The sequence below is a fragment of the Carcharhinus amblyrhynchos genome, chromosome 10, assembly GCF_965287045.1.
Source record: "Carcharhinus amblyrhynchos chromosome 10, sCarAmb.v2.hapA, whole genome shotgun sequence".
In the NCBI taxonomy this organism is placed as follows: Eukaryota; Metazoa; Chordata; class Chondrichthyes; order Carcharhiniformes; family Carcharhinidae; genus Carcharhinus; species Carcharhinus amblyrhynchos.
Window position 1 is genome coordinate 11,703,423 of NC_137333.1, and position 20,456 is coordinate 11,723,878.

A 20,456-nucleotide genomic window follows, 5' to 3' on the forward strand; every position below is an offset into this window, starting at 1 on the left:
CTAATGTGATAAAATATATCCAGGGATGGTGGTGAAGAAGTCTGAGACATTGACTGGTTTCAATGTCAGGTTAATATTGAATAGTTCATGAGGGACTTCTCTCTCAATTCTGGAGACAGACTCAAATGTTAGCGAGGAAGATTTTGTGAGATCGCCTAGACTGAATGTGCTGTTATTGTGTTGTAATTCAATACCTAGGTAACAGCCAAGTGATCTGCCCATTTTTATTCTTATTCTCTTTCCTGGTGGTTTGATATGACTGAGGAGCTTGCTAGACTATTTCAGAGGAACAGTCAACCATGCTGTTGTGGGGTGGCAGCCTCATGAAGGCCAGGCTAGTTAAAGATGGGAAGTATCCTACCCTAAAGGATCCAGTTTATAACTCAAGTGGACCATTCCCTTGGTGATTGATTCACCCTTCTGCCCCTGAGTCTGCTCCTATAAGATGGGTATAAAGAATTGAGCAGAAAAAGATACAAGCGTTTTTAGTTATTTAGTTGGAAATGTCAACCTTACATTTTGTGTTGTGGGTGACAGCTTGCTATGTGAAGACTTGTTACCAATGTACTTTGTTTGTACTGACAATCAATTCATCATTATCCAACTACTTTGTCCAACAGGACAGTCAGAAACAATTTATCACCTTAGATCCATTACAAGAACTCATAATTATTAACTGTCTTCAAAATACCGTGGAATGAATTACTGTATCTATTCTTCTTCTGTATTATTTTTAGCATTCAAATACTACTCTGAACTACATTAATCCAATAACAAAAAGGATATATCAAAGGGAATTAAGTCAAGGAAAGACATACATTTTTGTAGCACTTTTTGCAACTTTTCAATATCCCAGAATGGTTTCTAGCTAATTAAGTGCTGTTGAGGTATAATCACTTGTTGTAAGGTGGGAATGTAGCAATTACACATAGCAAACTCCCACAAACAGCGATGTGAGAATGGTAATACTCTGTTTATTGTTATCATGATCAGGATGTAAATATTGGCCGGGGCACTAGGAACAAATCCCCTCTGCTTCAGAAAAGTGCCATTGGATTTTTTTAAACATCCTCTTATTTGAAAATGGGCTCCATTAATAGTGTAGCACTGGAATGAACCCGAACTGTCAGCCTAGATTTTTGTGCTCAGTACCTTGGAGTGAGACTTGAACCCACTTCTACCAAATGAACCATGGCTGAGACGAGAATCATAGAATCCCTACAGTGCAGAAAGAGGCCATTTGGCCCATCAAGCCTGCACCAACAACAATCCCACCCAGACCCTATTCCCATAACCCCAAGTATTTCCCCTGCTATTCCCCTTGACACTTTGCGGCAATTTAGCATGGCCAATCAACCTAGCCCCCGCATCTTCGGACTGCGGGAGGAACCTGGAGCACCCAGAGGAAACCCACGCAGATACAGGGAAAATGTGCAAACTCCACACAGACAGTTGCCTGATGTTGGAATTTAACCCGGGTCCCTAGGGCTTTGAGGCAACAGTGTGAACAACTGTTGCACCGTGCTGTCCTAGAATGATAGAATCCATTAAACCCCCACAGTACAGTCGGAGGCCATTCAGCCCATCCAGTCTGCACTGACTTTCCAACAGCGCACCTTACCAAGTCCCTATCCCACCCTATCGCCGTAACCCCACGCATTTACCATGGCTAATCCACCTAACCTCACTTACTGTACTGTCTGGAGACAGTACACATCTCTTTAAACTGTGATCAGTGCTCCTTCCACTCTCATTATCAGCCACTTCAGGTCTTGAACAGCAGGTTAGGTGTAAGGATTCGCATTCTAATCAGTAATCTCTAAACTGTCTGTGCTTTATATGCTCTGTCTGAGGCCAGAACTCTCCATTCACCTGACGAAGGGGCTAACCCCGAAAGCTTGTGAATATTATCAGATAAATAGGTTGGACTAAAACCTGGTGTTGTCAGACTTTTTACTGTGTTTACGCCAGTCCAACACCGGCATACCCACATCAGTTTCTTCATGACATAGAACAAGTGATTATATGGATAACATTTGAGTATTGGACTCTGAAGGTACACAGGTACTATTGGAAATGGGAGGTGAAATTGAATAGCAGTCACCTGACATTCTTCCTGTAATGTGATATCATAGAATCATATTATCCTACAGTACAGAAGGAAGCCATTCAGCCCATCAAGTCTGCACTGACCACACACTCACCCAGACCCTATCCCCGTAACACCATGCATTTACCCTAGCTAGTCCCCCTGTCATTAAGAGGCAATTTAGCATAGCCAATCGACCTAACCCACACATCTTTGGACTGTGGGAGGAAACCAGAGCACCTGGAGGAAACCCATGCAGACACGGGGAGAATTTGCAAACTCCACACAAACAGTAACCCAAGCTGGGGATCGAATCCAGGTCTCTGGCACTGCAAGGCAGCAGTGCTAACCACTGTGCCACCGTGCTGCCCACAGAGATATACAGAGATAGTTGGCAATGTATCGCTGTACCTAAGGCGAAAGACAGATAACTCCCCCAGAGTTCATACAATGCTGCCTGAAGTTCAGACAATGCTGACATTATAATTCAGACAATGCAAACACTCCCTAAACAAAACACAATGCTAATGCCCCAAACAGCTCAGTCAATGCATAGCATGAACTGCCCAACCATTTGGACAATGCACAATTCTAAATTTGGAAGTAGTAACAATCAATGTTAACAGTAGAGGCAGCAACACTGCTAGCACACACACAGTTGGCCATTAGAAGCAGTTGCCTGCCTGTACCAGCTTGAGTCCCAACCATATTGAGCTTTGGCTCAAAGAACTATTGTGTGTTCTCCAAAAGCCCTGTGTACTGTCAGCAGCAGCTGGTAAAGGAAATCATAATGGTGACAGAAAAGCTGAATCGTTGTTCACAGGGGAGACATATGACCAGTCCTACTGTTGATGCTGACGTGTTGTTCTTGCTGGAGGAGGTTGGCCAAAGTAGACTGTGGCCAAGAAGACCACTTTTCAGTCCAAGTTTACATGCAAGCTGCATCAATTAAGGCTTCCCTTCAACAACTCTTAGCAGATTATAAACCCAAATTTATCTAACATGTAACTGCGATTCCATAGTTAGAAATGTATTTTCTCAAATTTGTGGACTGTTGTGCAAATCCTCTCTCACAAAGACAACTTCCATTCACTACAGCTATTTTCCATTTTTCTCTGCAATCTCAAGGCTACCGTGGACGTTGTCCATTTGATTTGTTCTGATATTATTCCTCCAGATTGTATCCTGTGATTAATAAATTGAACAGATGATGAACTAGGAAATTTAACTAAACTTTGCCTCTTTTGCTCCTAGGTGAACCTGTTGAAGATTTTGTTGTCATTGAAGAGGTGATAGCCAGTTCAAGTCATTGGAAATGTCATTCTTTCGCAAACTAGCAGACAGTTTCTCAGATACACAAAATACTCGTTCAGGTTTGTGACTTTGATATTCTCCTCTGGGATTTATATGCAGATAAACAATAATTCTATTCTTGGATCCAGCTGGAAAATGCAGAATGTCTGTTCACTATTGACCTCCAAGGAATGTCAGTAGGGATGTCATTGAATGATTAATTAATGATGACAAAGCATCTCAAAAGTGATAGTAGGACTCACCATTTACTGGACTGTGTGAACGTTGTTGCACCCAATATTCTTTTGTTATCCATTTCTTCAAGGCAGCGTGGTGGCACAGTGCTCAGCACAACTGCCTCACAGCGTCAGGGACGGGGTTCAATTACAGCCTTGGGTGACTATCTGAGTGGAATTTGCACATTCTCCCCGTGTCTGCTTGGGTTTCCTCCGAGTGCTCCGGTTTCCTCCCAAAGGTGTGCAGGTTAGGTGGATTGGCCGTGATATATTGCCTCATAGTGTCCCAAGTTAGATGAATTAGCCATGATAAATCTGTGGGGATACAGAGATAGGGCGGGGGAGAGGGCTTGGGTAAGATAATCTGTCAGAGAGTCGTTACAGACTCAGTGGGCTGAATGGCCTCTTTTGCACTGTAGGGAATCTATGATTCTTATTTATGCTCAGAGTTACATCAGGGGTAGAGGAAGTACATTTTACCTCTATAATAGTGAGGTGTGTTTTAAAGATAAATGAAAAATAAAAGCTACCTTTTTTTATTTTTGTTGGTCTATCTTTTGTGAAAATTTTTGCCCGCTGACACAAACAGAATACTGTACAGAGCATTGCAAAAGGATCCCAAAGAGATCCCTCTTGTAGGAAATCAGCATTCAAAAATTATGGGCTGGACTTTCAGCCTCGAGGTAGGTACGGAGAGTTAGAAATATTATCGGCTTGTCTCGCCCGCCTCTGGAGAAAATTCCCACAAGGAAATGGTTTTAATTGTGTCGGGCTGGAGTCAGTCAATCAGGGCAAGTGTTTGCAGTCAGCCACAGGGGTGTCGTGTTAAAGTTTATTTATTAGTGTCACAGGCAGGCTTACATTAATACTGCAATGAAGTTACTGTGAAAATCCCCTAGTCGCCACACTCCAGTGCCTGTTCAGCTATACTGAGAGAAAATTTAGCACCTAACTAGCATGTCTTTTGGACTATGGGAGGAAACCAGAGCACCCAGAGGAATCTTATGCAGACATGCAGAATCACTCTGCACAGGCAGTGACCCAAGCTGGGAATTGAACCCATGTCCCTGTTGCTGTGAGGTAGCAGTGCCACCAGGATGGGAGATTTAAAAGGTCAGCCTCAATGCTTTGGGACTCCATCACTATTAAGATAAACCACCCTTGCATGTACCCATCCCCGCTCCCACCTCCCCCCCCCACCCCCCAAATCCACCCCCCCACACTTCCCCTAACCCTTCCATGTCACTTCACACTCCACCTACCCACTACAGAATCCCTTTGACTTAATCCCGTTTTTCTGAAGCTGTTGTCACGTCGGGTTGCCGAGGTTTGAATATTCAGTGAGGGGAGAATCATGTGGTGGGGAGGCCTGTTAATAATATTAAAATTTATTAAAATCCATTTTGATGAAAGAGCAGGAACCTTGTTACACCATCGGTAAGGGGAGGGGAAAATCAGGAAACAAGACCTTTCCAGCGAGAATCTCATTTCCCGACTCTTACAATGTTTTGCGACTGTGTCACTGTTTACGCTCGCGGTGAACGCGGGTGCAAAATCATCCCCTATGTGTTTTGTTTATTAAGAGCGGCACATGTGTACATATACACATGTGTACATGGATATACATTAGCAGCAGGGTTTTACTCCAGGCCAAAGTGAAACTGAGGCTGGATCACTTGATGTGGAGATATTGGCATCGGATTGGGATAGGCACAGTAAGAAGTCTCACAACACCAGGTTAAAGTCCAACAGGTTTATTTGGTAGTATGAGCTTTCGGAGCACTCCTCCTTCATCAGTTGGACAAATCAGTTCAACAAATAAATCTGTTGGACTTTAACTTGGTGTTGTGAGACTTCTTACTGGATCACTTGACACACTTCCCTTAAAGTGATAGCACACTGCCATCTCCTAAATCCTTAAAGCATCCCCTTTCTTAAGCTCACTCTCCCCACAAAACTATTAACTATATATGTTCATGGTTAGTTTCTGTTACGTAAGTGCGTAAGACTTGTGAATCCGTAAATCTATGAGGCATAGAGGTAATGTACTGACATGCCCAGATGTGGTAATAGTAATCTCATCTGGAGGTTTCTTTAATTGTTCCCAGCAATCTAGGGATTGTCATTCATTGTTGCTCCTGGTTTAATTTTGGATCTTGTCCTAAATGCCACAAGACTGCATGATGGTTGAGGAGCTGGAATGGATTTGATTTGTCTTTGGTTACTCCTCCCCATTGTGTCTGATAACATCATGGATCCTTGGTTCTGAACAAATCCTTATCACCTCAGCTGGTTGCCATGTAGCTTTTGTGGAATCCTGGATGTAAACTTCTTGTCTCAACAGTAAACCTGGCAATTCTGTACCTACATTTTTCTCGTGGGCACTGGTGATCCTCTTTTGCAGTTTTAACAGTTTTTCTCGAGTTCCTGAGGGAGTAGAATGGGTTGAGAGGAGATAAATTGGTCCACACTGGTCTGCCAAACATGAGCTGTGATCGAATACATGCACTTAAAGGTGTTGCTGTACAACATTGCAATGTGTAAACCTGGTTTGGTCTATCTACATTCGACAATTCACCATGCAAGTTATTCATTCGATCTTCATGTATTGAAAAGGCATGTCCTTTCTCAACACTTCCCTTAGTGTTTGGATGAAATTGGTAATGAATGGATACAAGAAATTAACGAGAGCCAAGCATCTTTGAAGGTCTTCCGTATATTGAGGAGATGGCATGGCTTTAATATCTTCTACCTTACTTGGATTGGGGTGTATGTCAGTCATAGAATAAAGAGAACCTAAGAAATAGATCTACTGTACATTGATGGCACATTTCAGATGGTTGTGCTCCAAGCCTCCATCATATGCTCCATACATCAATAGGTGAAGATTATGGTCATGTTCTTCCTTCGTTCTTCCCACAATGGTAATACCAGCAGCAATACAGATGCATCCTGGCACAGTGCATGTGTTACTGCTATTGAAAGAAATCTTGGCTAACAGCCCAAAACGAAAACACTGGAAACAGTATATGATGTACTAAGATCTTGGGACTTCTCCGCGAGATGTACTGATCAGTCATCATGCTTGGCATCATGCTTTGAGGACAATTTTGCACCTGCAAATCCTAGATTTAGCTCTTGTAATGTGAGTATTTTGTAAAGACGATGCATCAACGCTGTGTTTGATCATCAGGGATTAAGAAATACTCTCAATGATCTGTCCTTCTTTATGACATGTAACTGAGCTTCTCCAGCCTGTGGGCTTTTGTGCTCTTCCAATGATTTGGTCTTTCTCAACTTTGTATAGTTTAACCTTTAACTTGTTTTCTAAATGGAAACTGTTCTTGTTTGGTGAATCAATGGGTAGATTTGCATTCTTCTAAAAGCGTAACATTGCAGCCAGCAATACTCTGAATATTCCAATGTTAAATCATGAATTGAGGTGTTAGGAGTAATTTCTGAGTTTTGTCTGCCAGTTGAGATCTGATAATTCAGTAGATTACACCAGTGTGAGGTCTCACAGCAAGCTACGAGACTTGTGATTGCTGAGCCTTTAGACACCATGATATAAAACATTGTGGCACCCAGGAGGATTGATTTTACTTGGACTGCCAGACTATGGAATCTACACACAGAATTAATGAACTATTGTACTCTGAAAGTTTCACAATGGTAGGTTTCGCCATGGCCTTTCATACCTCTTAGAATTCTCAGGCTGGCACTTGCCTGTGTAAATCCTGGCCAGTCATGAGTAGTTATCCGCTTTCTTAGGCTGGATAAGTTTAATCTTGGTAAACACTTGGGTTGGTGTAATGGCAGCCATGTTTGCCATGGTATTGATGGTGTGAAACATCTGTTCACCGCTCTTTGGCTCATTACGCAGATCATCATGAGTTTCTGGGTTGTCAGTCTCCTCGACTATGTGTTTCTGACCGAATACTTTACTGCTTGTAGGTAGCGGTTGTGTACAGTCTGTGTGGATCACTGCATAGCTCTTTGCAGCCTTTGCCCCAGTGCACTGTCATTGCCAATTTCTGCCATGTGTTTTGCAGTATTGATGGAAAGATGGGTGTATCCTTGCTGCCTGCAGAAGGTCAGACCTTCCAAGTACCTTGTTAAGTATTGATAGATATGTCAACAATTAGGATTGTATTTAGGATGTGTCAGCTCTGTCAATCTGCGAGGATCATTGCGTACTTGCATCTATCCTTGAATAATTCTCGATGCTCTACGTTACGGGCTTGCCCAGCAGATCTTGCTGGAGTGATTCCAATGGAGTGGATGCCATCAGCAACTCAATAATTCATTTTGCCAGTTCTAAAAGAACTCAGTATTTACTCCTTTGTCTGAATCTGCGGACGAAATGTTCTCTGGATTCTGTAGGCTGGTTTTAAACTGACATGAACACTAATCGTTGGAAGTTTAACCTGATTCTGAATCGGTCTTCTGATGTAGTTCATGACTGGATTCTCCAGTCCCGCCGGCAGCGCAGCCCCGCCCACGGGTTTCCCGCCGGCATTGGATGCCTCAGTTGGAATTCCCATTGATGGCAACGGGGCCAGAGAATCCTGCCGCTAGCGAAAAACGTGCCACCTCCCACTGGCGGGGAACACCATCTGGGAGGACAGAATTTCGCCCCATCTCTTTTGGAGGTCAATTATCTCTTCTGCTGTCAATCCTGACGTGTCCAACTTGTGCATAAAGAATTGTGCAAACACACACTGGGTTCATGTGTTAAGAACAGGCACATGTGAACATGGATAGAAAACTTGATAACTTCAGCAACAGGATTGTATGTCTGTGTTCTGTCTCAGGACAAAGTGAAACAGATGGTGGATGACATGACCCACTTGCCTTAAAGTGATAGCATGCTGCTATCCCTTAAAGGCATATTACAATAATCCCAACTCAAAGCCTAGCCCTATATATTTTATTACCTGGTACTTCCACTGTCAGGAGAAGGTGATCAGCTCTCAAAAGGGAGTATTAGGAACAGTCACAGATGTTGTATTATTATTGAGTAAGATATCACCTTCCAGAATTATTGGTAAGAATGGTAATTTTAACTTCAGAGCAATTGATATTCGAAGTTAGGAAGAAGTGATTCTCACCTATCCCCTTTTTGAACGGGTTTTAATTCCTCCTCTCTCAAGATTTGATCAAACAACAGCCATGCTCAAAGTGAAAACGTACCAAGGGATTAATCTCTTCAATTACTTCTTTGATCAGAACTTATATGTGTGTTTATATTGATTATAAATTATTGGGAAAATAAATGGATTTACTTTAGGTGGGTGTGCAACAGGGCAGGTGAATCTGACACTTGTACTTTGATAGCTAAAAGGTAAGCATGAGGGTGGCATAGTGGTACAGTGGTTAGCATTGTTGCTGCAGCACCAGGGACCCTGGTTCAATTCCCGACTTGGGTAACTGTGTGGAGTTTGCATGTTCTCCCCGTGTCTGCATGGGTTTCCTCCGAGTGCTCCGGTTTCTTCCCACAGTCTGAAAGATGTGCTGGTTAGGTGCATTGGTCATGCTAAATTCTCCTTCGGTGTACCCGAACAGGCACCAGAGTGTTGTGACTGGGAGATTTTCACAATAGCTTCATTGCAGTGTTAATATATGCCTATTAATAAATAAATATAACTTGGAGCACAAGGACATTGGGCAGATTTTATGAATTACTGCTTCTGGCTCACCAAGATGCCATATTGGGAATTTGGGGCTGGAATACTCTGGTCTCACACACCCCACTAACGCTGCTAGCAAGAATGGAGAATTTGGCGCTCAACCAAATCTCAACTCAAAATAGTGGGACTGGAGAATCCCAGTGAGGGCAGAGAATTCCGGCCCAGGAAGACAGAGCAGTGTGGCCTACAAGATTTTCCTACCATTTTATCTCGGTTCTGATTTTGATTTTTTTCTCTCTTCCACGTTTTTATTGATTGGACTTTTCAGGGCTGATTGAACTCTTAGGCCGGAATTTTCTGACCCTGTCACGGTGGGACCTGCCGTGGGGAATGTGGCCAGACGGCTGAATGCCCATTCATGTTCGGCAGGGCTGGACAATCCCAGTAGCTGGCGGGGAAAGAACATTCTTCCCTCGGGATAGACATCACAACCCGATACTAATTTTCAGTGGACAGCAATCCACATTGGGCTTTCACGTTGGTTTTGGCACAGCACAGCTTTCTGGGTTTTCCCACATGGGACATTTCAGCATTCCTCAGGAATAATTGAGCTAATTTGTTTTGTCCTTCCCATCACGTGAACTCTGAATGAGAGCACTTCCTGATGGCAAGCTGGAAAATAAACCTAACTCCGTCAAATACATCAGTTTTGTTTTGGAAATCACTAAGGGAAGGCTTTTATTATAGAGTCGAAATTGCCAACACTAGCCAGTTGTGCAGTTGTTTTCTTTCCATTGAACATGTTTGGCTGGTTTATATCACATATTAACTCAGTGCAAAGCAATGAGCTTGCCTCAGCACAAGCGAACAGTTATCTAAACTGGTGCAGCACATTTGAAGAGTCAACACAAAACATGAAAGAAGAAACAGCTCATAGATGCTACAAAAAGATCAGAGCACTTGAAGACCAGCCTTTTATCCTGAAAAGAGCTGTTGACAACATGTCTGCTTCCCATGGCAAAACTGCTCAGATAAAAATATTCATTTTATTGAATCTTAGAATCATAGAATCTTACAGTGCAGAAGAAGGCTATTTGGCCTATCGAGTCTGCACTGACCACAATCCCACGCAGGCCCTATCCCCGTAACCCTACATATTTACCCCGCTAATCCCTCTAACCTACGCATTCCATAATAATAAGGGGCAATTTAGCATGACCTAACCCTCACATCTTTGGACTGTGGGAGGAAACCAGCGCACCCAAAGGAAACCCATGCAGACACAGGGAATATGTGTGGACTCCACACAGACAGTGACCCAAGCCGAGAATCGAACCTAGGTCAGAGGCCAAATATATATTGTCATTTACTCTGACCCTTTTGTGTGAACGGTGGGGGTCTGCCAACATCCTGGGTGGGTCAAAGCCAAATAAAATAATTTATTTTAAGTCCCTTCAGGGACAAAAAAAATGAGGCACTTTTGGGTCACTTGGCTACTGGAAAGACGCAATCTTGAAAGACTGATATCTCGATGAGAAACCTGTTTCTGGAATTCTAAATCTGGGGAAGGAAAAGTGACGTGTAGCTGCTTTTCCTCAAGCATAGTCTACCTGATGAGTTCTCAGAGGAGAAAGTCTATCCTAATGACTAAACATTTTTTATTATTTATTCATTGGGTGTGGGCGTGGTTGGCAACATCACAATTCATTATCCATCCCTAATTATCCTTGAGAAGTTGATGAACTGTCTTCTTCAACCGTTGCCATGTGCTGTTGGTACATCCACAGTGCTGTTAGAGAGGGGGTTCCAGGATTTTGACCCAGAGTCAGTGAAGGAATGGTTGATGTATTTCCAAGTCAGGATGGTGAGTGGCTTGAAAGGGCACTTGCAGGTGACAGTCTTCCCATATATCTGCTGCCCTTGTCCTTTGAGATGGAAGTGGTCATGGGTTTGGAAAGTGCTATCTAAGGAGCCTTGGTGAGTTCCTGCAGTTCATCTTATGCAACTGAAGCATTAAAAACCAAATCCTTATCCTGTGATGCTAAAGAGGATAAAGGAATGTGGTCCAGTTCACAAAGTTTTAGAAGTTATGGTAACTTCCTGGTAAGACCCCATATGGAATAATACTTTCAGTTCTGGCTGCTATACCTCAGGAAGGATATATTGGCTAGAACTCAATAGCTGTTCATACCACTGCCAGCGAGAATGGAGAATTGGGAGCTCAGCCAAATCTCCATTCACTGCAGCAGGACCGGAGAACCCCAGCCATGAGCGAGGTTGGAGAATCCACCTCATCATCTTTGGAGAGGGTGTACCTCAGATTCTCCAGATCGATACGCTAAATAGGTTAAATTATGATGAAGGATTGCATTGACTATCCTCCTTAGGTGGATTGGCCATGCTAAATTGCCCCTTAGTGTCAGGAGGACTAGCTAGGATAAATGCATAGGGTGGGATTGTGGTCGGTGTGGACTTGGTGGGGGCTGAATGGCCTCCTTCGGCACTGAAGGGATTCTATGATTCAATGAAGCTACAAGATTAAGTAAGGGGTGATCCAATTGAAATGTTTAATTGTGTCAAAGTATTTGGTATTAAAGGATAGCTATTTCCTGTGTTGGAGATGTTCCAAATAAGGCAATGTAAAGCCTTAAAATTGGAATGAGGACCATCCAGAAAGCATTTCTTCATACAAAGGGTATTGCCTGCTCCCGAATCAGGAATTCTTTCTTCCAAAAGGTTTTTGGGGCAAAACCAAATGAAAATTTCAGAACAAAGATTGATGGATTTCTGCTCAGCAAATGTCTCAAGGATTACAGAACTGAAGTTGGTGGATGAGGCTTAGATTCTGGTTGAGTCCTATCTTATTTGAATGTCAGAACATGGCATTCCAATGCTCCTACTAAAGTGGAGGAATTGCAAAATACAGAAAACAGAAAGGATAGGAAATAAAAACTTTGGTGCAAATGAGGACCTGAATGGGATAAACCTGATAATTAAATGGTTTTTTTCTTTTACCAATCTTGTTACTTTGAAACACCTTTGTTACCCTTTGTGATGTTTCTTCAACCATAACTGTTGACAAACTGTAAATCCTCAATTTCAGATGAAGACCGCGATCAGGTCATTCGGGAAGCAAAGAAGAGGACTCGCTTATTAAATGATAATGACTGGATTAAAAGCAAGCCAGAAGAATCTCAGTAAGTGTTGAACTGAGTCCTTAACATGATGCTTCAAAAGGAAAGGGACTATTCCGTCAACCCGTGCCACTTTCAATTCATTGTTTTGATTGAAATGAGCGTCAGTAAATGATATTGATTGATTAAGTTAAAGGAAATTCTATATTTTTAGAGTAAAATAAAAGAAACATGCATATGCCTTAATTTTCCTGAGATGACAGGATTCCTCAGATTGGCTCCTTAGCCCCTGCATAAACTGTAGCCAAGAGGGCTACAGACTGAATGGATGGAGGGAGTCAGTGCGCTAGCATCTATCAATGGTAACCAGTCTTTGGCAAACACATGGCAGTGCCTCATGCTAAGTGCATGGGGGTTACAGGGATAGGACAGGGTTAAGATGCTCTTTCGGAGAGTTGGTATAGACTCGATGGGCTGAATGGCCTCCTTCTGCAGTGTGGGGTTTCCATAGTTCAATGGTGACTCTGAGACCAGTCACCTAGCACTCCTCCTGAGGAGACATCTGTCCTTTACTTGATATCGCTCCATGGCAACTTTTCCGGCCTTGGCTTCTCAACTCATTTTCTTACACCTCACATAAAGAGATTTACAACAGTAGGTGTGCATGAGGGTCGAGGAAGAGGTTTGGGTGGGAGAAGGATTGGCCTGCTCTAAGAGACAGAATTTTAGGAAAATCGGGAGACAATTGAGGCAAAACTGACTGGTGAGAGAATTGCACAAAACACAGCTGAAGAACCTGAGTCTACTGAGGGAGTTCAAGTGGTGGGATCAAGCAGTAATCTGGAGCTAGAAGCCCCAAAGGTGTAGGGCTGCAAAATATTTCACAAGCATCGTGGGGATAAGGTAACGGAAGTGGTGGAAGGTGAGTACAGATGAAAGCACACACAGCTAGCCCCATCATAGAGCTTTGGAAATAGATGCAACATCAGAGACCACAGTTGGATGGGCAGGAAAACTGATCACTATGGCTACCAGTCGCACGTAGGGGATTTTCACAATAACTTATCATAGAATCATGGAGTATCTTATAGAATCGCTACAGTACAGAAGGAGACGACTTGATCCATCGAGTCTGCACTGACCACAATCCCACCCAGGCCCTATTCCCATAACTCCTCATATTTACCCTGCTAATCTCCCTGACACTAAGAGGTAATTTAGCATGGCCAATCAATCTAACCCACACATCTTTTGGACTGTGGGAGGAAACTGGATCACCCAGAGGAAACCCACACAGACAGAAGGAGAATGTGCAAACTCCACACAGACAGTAACCCAAAGCTGGAATTGAACTCAGGTCCCTGGTGCTATGAGGCACAGTACTAATCTCTGTGCCACCAGGCTGCAACTTCATTGCAATGTTAATGTAAGCCCACTTGAGACACTTGGAAATAAACATGAAACTTTAGACCGTGAGAATTCAGGTCATTAAGTTTCAAAAAAAAAACTGATGTTTTGATTAATTAATACAAGATCAGACAGGTGGCAACCAAGTTATTTTCAACCTGTGGATAAATGGACTTTAACAATGAGCCAATATGTGTGCAGTAGTTTCATTATATTGAAGTAGCAACCTGGACAATTCACTCACCTGTTAACCCCCTCTACCCCACCTGTACCAGAGACTCTGAGCCAAACATTGGCCTCCTCAGTGACCTGACAATTCATTGTTAATGTGGAAGTGAGTCGTCCTTGGCCCTGAGGGAAGCTGAAGAAGAAGATTGAAGATACTAATCTGGGATTCATGGACCTTTTGTGCCATTATAGACAAATAGCACTGAACATTGCTCTCCTGAAATAGTTGTGGGTGGCATGGTGGCACACTGGTTAACACTGCTGCAGTCACAATTGGAAAATGCCGCCCAAGGTCGATTCCCAGCATGGAGTCTGCTAATCTCCCCATGTCTATGTGGGATTACTCTGGGTGCTCTGGTTTCCTCCCACAGTCAGAAAGCTGTGCTGGTTAGGTGCATTGGCCATGCTAAATTCCCCCTCAGTGTACCTGAGCAGGTGCCAGAGCATGGCAACTGAGGGATTTTCACAGTAACTTCACTGCAGTGTTAATGTAAGCCTACTTGTGGCACTAATAAATAAACTTTAGTTGTATTTTCAAATCACTCCAACTGGTCTGCCAATCTTTCTCCATCAACGCAATCCCACAGACACATATCATCTCTCCAATGTTATTTATTTACTATGGCAATTGCCTCCTCAGATCATTATCCTGTTCATCTTTTTGCCTCAGGTTCCACTCTACATATACCAATGTCATTCTGATCGTGTACGTTCAGTGTATACATGTTCATTTCATCCTCAGTGCAATATTGCTGCACACTGATCTTTGCCACACCCTAGTATGGGGCAGTGAAAATTCTGTTTCATCTAAGACTTGACAGTACAATTCTTTCACATCCACCATGAATGTAAGAACTCATTTCTTACTATTGACACTTCCTTCACTGTGATCATTGGTATGTTTGGACATATTATCAACCCTGACCACAAATGGAACTTCCACTTACCCATCGCTGAGGCTTTAAAAATAGTTTGCCATCTGATGACTGACCACCCCCATAGCCATCCTCCCCACATCTACCCTACCCCCACCACCCCCCCCACCCCCCACCGCCAATCCACTCTCACTCTGCCAAAGTTGTGCATCAAAATCCAGGGACAATTTGTATTTTGAGGTGTGCATTTGATTTGATCTGATTTTTTATTGTCACATGTATTGGGATACAGTGAAAAATATTGCGCTAAACAAAACCTCCTATTCATAGAATACACTGGGGAGAAAAAAGATGAGGATGTATAACATAATGTTGCAGTCACAGATAGAGTGTAGAGCAAGATCAGCTTGATAAATAATAGGTTCATTCAAAAGTCTGATGGCAACAGGGAAGAACCTGCTCTTGAGTCAGTTGATCTTTTGAATCATTTTCCTGATGGAGGAAGGTGGAAGAGAGAATGTCCAGGCTGCATGGGGTCCTTGATTATGCTGGCTGCTTTTCAAGGCAGTGGAAAGTGTAGAAGGAGTCAATGGATGGGAGGTTGGTTTGAGCGATGGACTAGGCTACGTTCATGACCCTTTGTAGTTTCTTGCGTCCTTGGTCAGAGCAGGGGCCATACCAAGCTGTGATACATCCTTATACTTATTCAATGAAATATGTGTTCTTTATTAACAGACATATGGCATCTGATGTCAACTACGGCAAAACTGCACTAAGGGGAGCTAAATCTGAAGAATACCTGAGCAGGTAAAAATATTCCACTGATGGACATTTTGCATTTGAAATTCCAAGTGGAAAATTGCAATCAGCAATTTTCTGAAAATGTCTTTAAGGTTCTGCATTTGTAACTGATTCACACATGAGAATCTGTGTAATTCTCCAGGTTTTTGTAAATTGTTTTCATGTCTTTTTTATTCTGTTATTCTCTGTCCTTTTCTCTTTCAATCTGAATTTTGTCCTTTAACCTTCCTGCTGATTAACATTAGCACTGGAATAAGTTGCTGCACCTTTGCTTCGAGGTACACTGCATACACTTGGTAAAAAAATACTTCAAGAAACTGACCTTGGTGCACATTGTGTGTTACTGAAGTACAAAACTAGCACTATCCATGATGGTGGGTTCCCTTTGGGTGCTCCGGTTTTCTCCCACATATTCGAAAGGTGTGCGGGTTAGTTGCATTGGCCACGCTAAATTGGCTCTTATTATCCCAGGATGTGTAAGTTAGAGAGATTAGCGGTGTAAATACATGGGTAACAGGGATAGGGCCTTGGTGAGATTGTTGTTGGTGCAGACTTGATGGGCTGAATGGCCTCCCTCTGCATGGTAGGGTTCAGATGATTTCTACAATATGGACAAGTTATGAAATATTCTGGTATCTCCAACTAGTATAAATATTAATCATCATTTAACAGTATCACTCTGATACTATTTGTGTTTTTCTTCTGTTCATGGAATGTGGACATTGCTGGCTGGGCCAACTCTTAGAGCCCTTGAACTGAATGGCTCGCTAGGCCATTTCAGAGTCAACACATCTCTGTGGGTCTGGAGTCACATATAGGCCAGGGTATTGGCCAGATTTCTCTGGGTTCTCTGGTTTTCCTGACAGCTTGGGATGGCTTCAGTGGGAATTTCCATTGACAGTGCTGTGACCAGAGGCTCGCATTGTCAGTGAACAGCCTACCCCCGCTGAGAAAACACTGAGGGACAGCCAGAGAATCTCATCCATTACATTAGTGAATTAGGTGGGTTTTTACAACAATAGTTATTATAGTCATTAGTAGACTTTTTAAATTCTAGAATGTTATTAAATTCAAATTCCACCACCTGCCATGGTAATGATTCCAACCCAGGTCATCAGCGTACCCTGGGTCTCTAAAGTATTTGTCCAGTGACTATACCACTACACCATGACCTCCCCTCAACTGGACAAAGCTAACAAATTAAATACAACAATCTCACAAAAATATTCCATTGACAAAAATCAGACTATCTCGGAGACAGAGGGAGGAAGCTTCCCTCCTGTCTGCCATGAGAATATAGCGGTGGTGGTGGTGGTGGTGGGTGGGGAGGGGGGGGGAGGGGCAAAAGTCCATTGATCTTGGGCGGGATTTTCCAGTTTTGAGGCAAAAGCGGCCAGAAGATCGCACCCACAGAGTCGTTTTTGCTTTGTTCACCATTCTTTGAATGCTTCCTGTTTAAGACCATCATCGGTGAAAAGACCTGAGAGCCCTCAACAAAAATATCTTTGGTCCACCGAGTATAGAGAGCCAAGCTCCATGTATCCAGCTGAGGTTGCAAAAGTGGAGTTCTGCCTTGCTCACCCAGAGAAAGACAATGAAATGTAGGAATTTTATTCAAAGTTACTGCGTGCTTCAGTCCTCCTTGCTGTCGAACCCATGCCTTGGATCAATTTCAACAAATGCAGCAGCAAATGTTCATTCAATGAAAATAACTTTAATTCTTCCTCCTCTTCTTTGTCTTTTGTTAAATAGCACGGCCACAGTAATATGTACATTGACAAAAATTCCACACCGCATGTCCCTTATGAAAGACACTAATAGAAACATAGAAACTGAAATGGGAGTAACCCTAACCCTAACCCTAACCCTAAACCCTAACCCTAACCCTTACCCTTACCCTTCAAACCTGCTCCAACATCCATTTTAATCATGGCTGATCACCGAATTAATTATCTCTTTATGAATATGTAGTTTAAGATTCTATGTTCTCTTTTGCTTCGTTAGATAGTGTGTAGTACTTTGGTTGCATTCTGTTTCTCTTCATGATTTTTCAACCTACTTTTATCTTGTTTATTCAGTGACCCGGGTAAGACTAGCGGCCTGAGATCAACTAGAAAATCAGATACCATAGATGGACAAAAACGGTACGGCTTTGTTGCAAGTTTTCTTCGGTAGCATATATATTGCAGTGTTTTAAATAAGCAAATTGTCATGTGAGAGTGGCTCTGTCAGTGTAAATGATGAGCAACACAAATTTCAGCTTCAAAATCCAGGGCTATTGTCTCATGAACTCACTTTCTCAAGTTGAATGAGTTCCCACAGGGAATTCCAAAACCTATCATTCCCACATTGAAAAATGGAATTAATCCAACTTCTCCACCGGAATCATGACTCCTGCTGGGAAAAGGTAGTATAACAATAATGCTGCTTGTACTAGGAAGTCTGTGGCCTCGAATATCTTATCTTCCATTAGAAATGAACGAAGAAGAAAATTACTCTGGTAACTTTGTTATGTCAGCCCATTAATATGTTGTGTTCATGAACTTTGCTGCACACAACTCTTTTCAGATGTGAGTTACAGCACTGATATTCATTCTTGTTTTAATAAAGTTGAATATACACCCTGAGAGACAGCATGTAATAATCTACAAAGACTGACATTACACTTTCATTTGTGGCTCGCCCAGTGAGATGGAATAAAAGCACCTGTCTTTGCACTGGAAGTCTAAATGTGATTGTTCAATGCCAAGTTGACAGCAATCATACTATCAATTCCAGTGGGTGGTAGGGGGAAGCAAAAGAAAATAATTTGGCAATTTTTGCTACATTAACACGAGGGGAATGGCTTCATGTTTTGCCAGTTGATACACCAAATATTCAGTGATCTCAAGCCTAGGCCTGTGAGCAATAAACAGCTTGATAGACACATCTCTTTGTCATAGCTTTTCATCGTGTAGAATGTCCAGTTTCAAACCCAGCTCCGCAGAAAGAGATCTGGCTCTCAGAACTAGTCTAATGGAATTACTAATGCAAATCAGGTTTCTCCAGCCATTTACAACAGTGCTGCCAGCGAGAGCAGAGAAGTCAGCCAAATCTCTGTTGGCTGCAACAGAGGGTGGCATGGTGGCACACTGGTGAGCATTGCTGCCTCACAGCTCTAGGCACCTGGGTTCAATTCCTGGCTTGGGTCACTGCCTGTGTGGAGTCTGCACGTGCTCCCCGTGTCTGCATGGGTTTCCTCCGGGTGCTCCAGTTTCCTCCCACAGTCTGAAAGACGTGATGGTTAGGTGCATTGGCCATGCTAAATTCTCCCTCAGTGTATCGGAACAGGTGCCCGAGTGTGGCGACCAAGGGATTTCACAGTAACTTTAAAAAGGATTGGAGAATCCAACTCCAAGTTTTAAGATCAGAATCTTCCATCACTGAATTCAGAGAAACAAATTTATTAAACCACATAAAGGAACATTTTACTTGTCACATTGAAGAAGGTGTACATTTCACATGTTATTTAGCCTGTCCTTCCTACAGATGTTGCCTGACCTTCGTGTCCCCAGCATTTAGGGAAAGTGTGCAATTTTGGACGATATTTCAAATAAAAGTTTATTTTGATATATGAGGATGGCAGGAAAGACATTTGAGGAATGCAATAATGGTTTCATAAGAAAATAGTTTGAATTTTTACCGGCAGTAGTGAGTTTCAATGAAAAAGAATTTATATTAAAGCAAAATCTGGAATGGCAGGTTAGACAAAATAAGGAAAAAGTATAACTGGTTGAACATTGTTTAACAGCAGGCTTGTCAAACCTTCTAAGCATAACGCTGAAGGAAATCATTATGAAATTGAGGAATTTCCTGAAACTCAGATGCAAGTATAGCCAACTATTATGTTGCTTTTCATTCTTTCGTGGTTCATGAGTGTCGCTGGCAAGGCCAGCGTTTGTTGCCCATCCCTAATTGCCCTTGAACTGAGTGCTTCTTCCAGAAAGGCACAGTAAGAAGTCTCACCACACCAGGTTAACACCGGAGCAGCGCTCCGAAAGCCCGTGGTTCCAAATAAACATGTTGGACTTTAACCTGGTGTCGTGAGACTTCTTACGGTGCCCACCACAGTCCAACGCCGGCATCTCCACTTCATTCCAGAAGGCAGTTAAGAGTCAACCACATTGTTGTGGGTCTGGAGTCACATGTTGGCCAAGCCAGGTAAGGATGGCAGATTTCTCTCCCAGAAGTGCACTGGTGAACCAGATGGGCTTCTACAACAATCGATGATGGTTTCATGATATCAACTTTTGATTCATTATATTTAAATTCCACCAACGCTTGTGGGTGGATCTGAACCCATATCTCTAGATTATTAGCTTGTGGTATCTGGGTCACCAGTGACATTTCCCCTTGTCGTCTCCCCCTATTGACATTAAAGTTACCAGCCTGAGCTGTAAAAGATGCTATAATGGGTGTTGAGGAAGATATCACATGGTTTTTTGAATATCTCTCCGCAGATTCATATTTTAAAATCACATAAGATATGAAAAAATACATCTGAAGCTGGGTATCATCATTTGTATGATGAACCTTGTCATAGTTTTTCCTTCAGTCTGGAACCTTAAATCAAAGAGTGGGAGACTTTTCGTTAAATAAGGGGTTCTAATGCAGATCAGAGTTACTTTGCAAGACGGGTAAAGCAGGGGTGAATTCTTCTTCAATACCAAAAATCAATTTGTAAGGAACGTGCAAAAAAAAATCCAAAGATATTGTATACTTGA

The 20,456-nt window shown here is 42.6% G+C and overlaps 1 protein-coding gene across 1 annotated transcript in view; it reads left to right on the top strand.

Moving 5' to 3' along the window:
* scel (sciellin) overlaps positions 1 to 20,456 on the top strand; it is an 89,078-nt gene that overhangs the window by 13,677 nt on the left and 54,945 nt on the right. Inside the window, exons 2-5 of the mRNA XM_080198130.1 lie at positions 3,344 to 3,462; positions 12,352 to 12,445; positions 15,628 to 15,699; positions 17,772 to 17,837. Of these exons, the coding sequence (XP_080054256.1) occupies positions 3,405 to 3,462; positions 12,352 to 12,445; positions 15,628 to 15,699; positions 17,772 to 17,837 (290 nt within the window). The 5' untranslated portion in view covers positions 3,344 to 3,404. The remainder of the gene's footprint in view (positions 1 to 3,343; positions 3,463 to 12,351; positions 12,446 to 15,627; positions 15,700 to 17,771; positions 17,838 to 20,456) is intronic.